The sequence below is a fragment of the Gavia stellata genome, chromosome 5 (genome assembly GCF_030936135.1).
Source record: "Gavia stellata isolate bGavSte3 chromosome 5, bGavSte3.hap2, whole genome shotgun sequence".
Classification (NCBI taxonomy): Eukaryota; Metazoa; Chordata; class Aves; order Gaviiformes; family Gaviidae; genus Gavia; species Gavia stellata.
In genome coordinates, this window is record NC_082598.1 from 37076490 (window position 1) to 37082265 (window position 5776).

The following is a 5776-nucleotide window of genomic DNA, read 5'->3' on the forward strand; positions in this document are numbered from 1 at the left end:
GTGGCCACACACATACGCAAATACCACTTAAGAAAAAGCAAAGTTTACATCCCAGAGAATACCAGTCATGTTTCAGCTCTCTCGAGATTGATTATGATGAAGATTTCATCACATTTGCAATTTCTGTTCCCCGAGATATCAATATCCCCTCCTCTCAAGGGATATCTTCTACCACTTCAAGGCTTACATAGGCAGTGGCAAAACATAAACAATCAAGGAAATAGTTTTGGCACTAGAAAGACCATCTTAAACAATAAAGACCACATCAGGATGCTCAACAGAACCCAAACAAAACCTACAAAGAATGTCCAAAACTGCATATACACCATAATTCTATCATATCCAAAAATTGACTCCCAAGTGTAAAGTCACAAAGACAAGAGTTTAATATTGACAAAAAAAAAAAAGCTTAAGTTAGTGGTATTTTCTTCCTTGAAATAACATACTGGTCATATGAAAGTCACTGAAGAGGTCTGCTTTTAGCTCGGAAGACTTTTACAGTTACAGCTGAATTCAAAAACCCTAATTCCAAATGAGTGATGTTAACACAAAAACTGAAAACTTAAGACCTGGGATAAAGTACAAATTCAGTTGTTAAGATTCTAGCAGTTACATGAGGCCTTTCAGCGCCTTCCCCATAACACGAAAAGTTCTTCAGTATCTTTCCCACCACCATCATTTCAAGACTCACAAGGTTCTTTAAAATACTAATGGGGTTAAACTGAAACCAAGCGCCATATGCTTGTAATGTCTTCTGTGAAGGTCTGAAGCCACCCTGTTTCAATTATTTGGTTATTCAGTGCAGAAAGTTAAAGATCACAGAAGGTATAACAGCTTTTAATACTCCATTAATATTATAGATTAAAAATTATTGCATAGTCTTATGCATTCCCTAAAACAGCGTTCTCTGGAAATTAAACATTTTAATATAAAAGGAGCAACTCTTTAAAACATGAATTGCTTTCACTACCTCGATCTTCTATCCTTTTTTGATTTTTCAGTACATTTGTCCATCGTTTTCTCATTGTCTCCTCTGCACTTGGGGCAATACCATTTCCCCTTTGGTTTGTAGGTGAGTCCAACACACGAGAAGTGGAACCACTCTATAGGACACTGTTCATTATCACATCCTATCATTTCCCCGTAAGACACTTGGTTGCATAAGCAGTAAGTTGGTTCATTGGGATCAATTGCAAATTCTACAGGTGAAACCTCTCTCTCTTGTTTGGCTTTGGAGCGTTTTTTCTTCTTGGAAGATTTAGATCTTTTTTCTTTAGGTGGCTGATCATCGCAGTCATCAATACCATTTGCTATATGGCACAGATCACGGCTTTCGCTGGTTCGCTGGCGACGAGGTCTACGTGAAGATCTCTCCGGCTGGCAGGACTCCATCTTTGCCTTTTCTAGAGGCTTTTCATTCTCAGACAGATCTTGAAAACACTGAGAGTGTGTTTCCATTTGCCGGGCTCTATTCTCCACCAGTTCTAGCATCTGAGTAACTATTTGAATTTTTTCATCTCCAAGTTCTTGGCTGTTGATTAATGCACGCTGAAGATGCTGCTGCAAGCGTTTCTTCTGAACAGGATCATTTTCTGACTTGTATTTTTCAAAGACATCATCTATTTCCTTTAATGCTTCTATAAAATAAAGATAATATGAATGATTACACAAGATGGATCATGCTCAAGAAAATATAGAAATGTATTTCTAACTGATGAGAAATAGTACAAATTTTAATTATAGTATACCCCAGTGGGCTACATTGGATATTTTATTCAAGTTGCACGTGGTCATCAAATCAGTGTTTAAGATCACAATCTGTTGCAAGAAAAAAAATCTTAAGTTCTGAGAAAAAGCAAGCTTATTTTAGCCATTGGAAAAAGAAAGGATAACCCAAGAAAGGGGACCATAGCTGCTGGAGCATGATCCTTCCAGATCCTTCCTCCATCTGAAAAACCAGGAATTTCTGTTGAGAATCCTTGCCACAGTAGTTCCAAAACCCTGGCCTATAAACCAAAGCAACAGCTTACTCTATCACAGGAAGAAACTTAGAATTCATTTAATCATTATATATCATGATATATAACACTCCAGAATTACGATATCCAGGTGCTCTGCCTTCCCCTTCTTACTCTTCTAAACGTTTGGTATTACACTTTCAAGTAGACATAGTTATAAAATGAGTATGACAAGTGAAGTTACACAATAGCAAATTTACAATCAGGATTTAAATCAACTTAAACCACTCAAAGTGCTTTTCCTACTACCAGGACAAATTATAGCAAGTTGCATTTTAAATTGAGGCTGAACTTTTCGGAATAGGTGACTGACTGTTTAGTGCATCACAGGATATTTTTAAGCAACTAGTAATGAGTGGCTCACAGTTTGACTTCTAACCTTTTGTTCTTGCAAGCCATGCAAAATAACTGGATGAGTTGCTGTGAATCTTTCATAAAATTTAGTTCTTGGAAGCAAGTTTAATGAACCCAAATATGAGACTAATAAATGCCTTATAAGCCAATCTTAGTCTGTACTCTATTGTTCTATATTGCTGGATTTTAAAATAGTATTTTCCAGACCAAAAGTAACACTAGATCTATACATAAAAGACAAATTGCTAATGTGGAAGGAAGTAGATTAGTAGAACTGACAGTGAAAGCTGACGCACAGTGTTAGATACAGTACTGGTTCCTTCAGAAACAACTTAAAAATTTTATTTGAACAGGCATGGGAATTTATGAATGATACTAAACTATTTACTTCTAGAACGAGAAGATATGCAGTACAATATCTCTTCCTAAAGACCTGCGTTTCATAAACTGGCTTTCATTTTTAAAGAATTTGTCTGTATTGTACAGTTGTGAAATGATTCAAGCTTGTGCTAAATGGAAGCCATAGATACTATCTCAACATTGTTCACAGTGATTTTTTTTCCTGCTGACATCTTGAAACAGTAGCTTAAGCTTGAACAGCCGCTTTTTACTATAAATTCTGAAACCTGAATGACAACAGGAGCCAACAGCATTTTGTTCTGTTCCAGACATTCTCTAGGGGAAGATAAAAATCACTACTCTACCTGCCCAATAACTCACTTAACCTATTTTCTTCCTCAATACTAGCATTCCAGTTACCATTAAAACCACAAGCTTTCTTTCCCTGCATCTTCAGCTGCATCGCTTCCCTGTTGCCCTGACTGGGGGGGGTGGGGTGGGGGGGGTGGGGGTTGTGAATAAATCTTACTCTCTGCTCCTGAAAAGCGTGGAGTAAGGTACTTTGTAGGCTGTTGAACTAGAAACCAGAGTATAACCAGAGTACAATATTCTGCAGCCACATTATCTCCCACCCTGCCTTTTTTATGAAAGGAAAAAAAAGCGTAGGTCTAGTTACACATATTTCCCATATTGGGAATGCCCTGCCCAGAAGAACCCACAAGCAACTGTTCATTTCTTCAGAAAACAACATTCACCCTATGTTGATTATTCCCTGAATGCAGCCTGTAAAGATATGCTGCACACTTTAAATGGACCACCATCCATTAAAAAGAGGAAAGAATTTCTGGGTTGACAGAGATGCAAGTTAGCCAAACTCCTTGTTAGTCCCTAAGATTAGAGAAGGCATCCAACTAAAACGTTCTGAAACCCCTGTTTAAAAAAAACAAAACACAAACCAAACCACACACAACACAAAACAGGGCCAAGCGTTCATTACAGATAATCTGATTAAGTTTGGTGGAGCTAATAAAAGCTAAAAGGATTTCAGTTTTCCAAGCAGAGGAGTGCCTTTGTCCCTCCTGCATGAACTATCACTACTTTTTAAATTAGCTGAAATTATACAGCACTGCTTTTACATCTTCAGACTTGGGCCTAAAATATTTTTATCAAGTGTTGGGGGGGGGGGGAGGAATGTTGTTTTTTAAAATAGTTGAAGACTTTGATAAAACTAGCAACAAACCTCTGTTTTGGCTCAGTATTGTATTAGTGACTGGAGGAATACATATAGGAGATATAGCCTAAATAAAAGATTGAATCTCTTCAAGACAGACCTAGAGTGCTGTCACCACAGATCAGGTAAAGAGCCTGCTAGGCACTGCAGCCTGGACTAAGAATTCAAAATGCTGCAGACAAATCTATGCCCTTTAGACTTTAAAAACACAGAAAACTTACAAAAGCCTGTTCTTATGTATCGTCCTGGGTAATCAGAAAGATAATTGAGAGAATCCGGTTACAATAGCCAGTCTTCCGAGGTGGCTCGTTTAACATCTGAAAGGCCTTAAGGGTCCCCTCTTACCCGTAGCGAAGAAAGCCCCCCATTAGGAAGGGAGATACGGCTCTAGTTCCGACTCCACGGGACCAAGCGCCCCCCCCTCCTGCCGTGGGTCCATGCCACTCGGCCTCTGCTGCACCGTTCGAGCAGGAACGCTCTTCAGGAATAGGTCCCATCGTACGATTAGGCGGGACAGCAGTAATGAGAAGTAGAAGATACCACAGCGGTGTAGCCCCAGAGTGCGAGGCGTAATGGATTTAATTGGTATTTAACCTGCATTTCGGGAGAAGCCATGTCTTTGACTGAAGTTCAGGGTAACTTCCTGCTCTGCGGACCCTCTCCATTACCAGAGAGAACTGCGAACGCTTTACGTAGAGCCCTCCCTGGCGCCGCACCTCAGCACCCGGCGGGACGGTTCGGAGAGCAGCGATTTACGGTGGGACGGGGGCACGGCTCCGCCGGGACGCGGCACCCCCACCCCCGCGCGGCGGTGGGGCAGAGCGAGCTGTAAAACCGACTCCCGTGCCCCCGCCTCCAGCAGCACCGCCGCCGGTTCAATCAGCAGGGCTGCCCGGCGGCGGGGACGCGGGGCGGGAGCGGCCCCGCGCGGCGGAGCCGGCCCCTGCGCGGAGCCGAGGCCTAGCTCCGGGCGGTGAGGCACCGCCGGCTCCCGCCGCCCCCGAGGCGGGGCCACAGCCGCCGCGGGGCGCCCTCCCCCGGGAGGCACCGGCCGCCGCCCGCCCCGGCAGACACCGAGCGCAGCGCCCCGGCACCGCCGCGGGCTCAACCCCGCGCAGGCCCCGGCTGGGGGCCCATCCTGGCGCCCACCCCCCTCCGCCGGGCCCGCCCCGGCTCCGGCCCCTCCGCGCCGGGCGCATGTGCGGCCGCCCCCCCTTCCCCCCCCGCCCGGTGCCCTGTGGCGGAGGCCGCGTCCCGCCGCGACGCCCACCTTGGCACTGCGTGTCCATCTCCCGCAGCAGCGAGGCGTTGCGCTGGATGTCCAGCGGCAGCGACTCCACGCACTCCAGGTAGTCCTGCACGTAGAGCGAGAGCAGCCGGGCCCGCTCCCCGCCCGGCGCCGCCGGCCCCGCCACCAGCTGCGGCCCCGCCAGCATCATCCCCCCGCGCCAACAGCACATCCGCCGCTGCCGCCGCCGCGCCGCCCGCACTGGGCGCGGGGTCCCCGCGGCGGCCCCGCTCCGCTCCCTCTTGCCGCCGCCCCTCCGCCCGCCGGGGGCCGAGCTGCGCGGGCCAGGCCGCGGCGCTGCGGGAGGGCGGTGGGGGGTAAGCGCCTCGCCGGGCCGGGCCGGGCCGGGCCGGGCCGCCCCTCCACGGGGTCCCGCGCCCCTTCCCGCCGCGGTGCCGCCGCCGAAGCAAAACCCACTCGGAGCCCCCGCCCCTGGCTGCTAGGCTACGCGCATGCGCGAGGCCCTGCCCTTATAAGGCCCGGCTGGCGGCGCTGCGAGGGGTTCGCATTCTCCCGCCTTCCCCTCTCGCCCGCTCCTACTGGCCC

General features: G+C 47.2%; 1 protein-coding gene across 1 annotated transcript; it reads right to left on the reverse strand.

Annotated features, from left to right (window-relative positions):
* Positions 1–363: 363 nt before the first annotated feature.
* ING2 (inhibitor of growth family member 2) lies at positions 364–5402 on the reverse strand. Its single transcript, XM_059817803.1, has 2 exons — positions 5213–5402; positions 364–1637 (listed from the first exon to the last, which is right to left on the reverse strand). Exons 1-2 carry the CDS (start codon positions 5400–5402, stop codon positions 967–969), a joined length of 861 nt encoding a protein of 286 aa, XP_059673786.1. The 3' UTR covers positions 364–966.
* Positions 5403–5776: the final 374 nt, after the last annotated feature.

Coding starts and splice junctions, on each gene's coding strand:
- ING2 (XM_059817803.1), bottom strand. CDS start 5,402: ATGTGCTGTTGGCGCGGGGGGATGATGCTGGCGGGGCCGCAGCTGGTG. Junction 1,638..5,212: donor GATGGACACGCAGTGCCAAG/GTGGGCGTCGCG, acceptor TTTATTTTATAG/AAGCATTAAAGGAAATAGAT.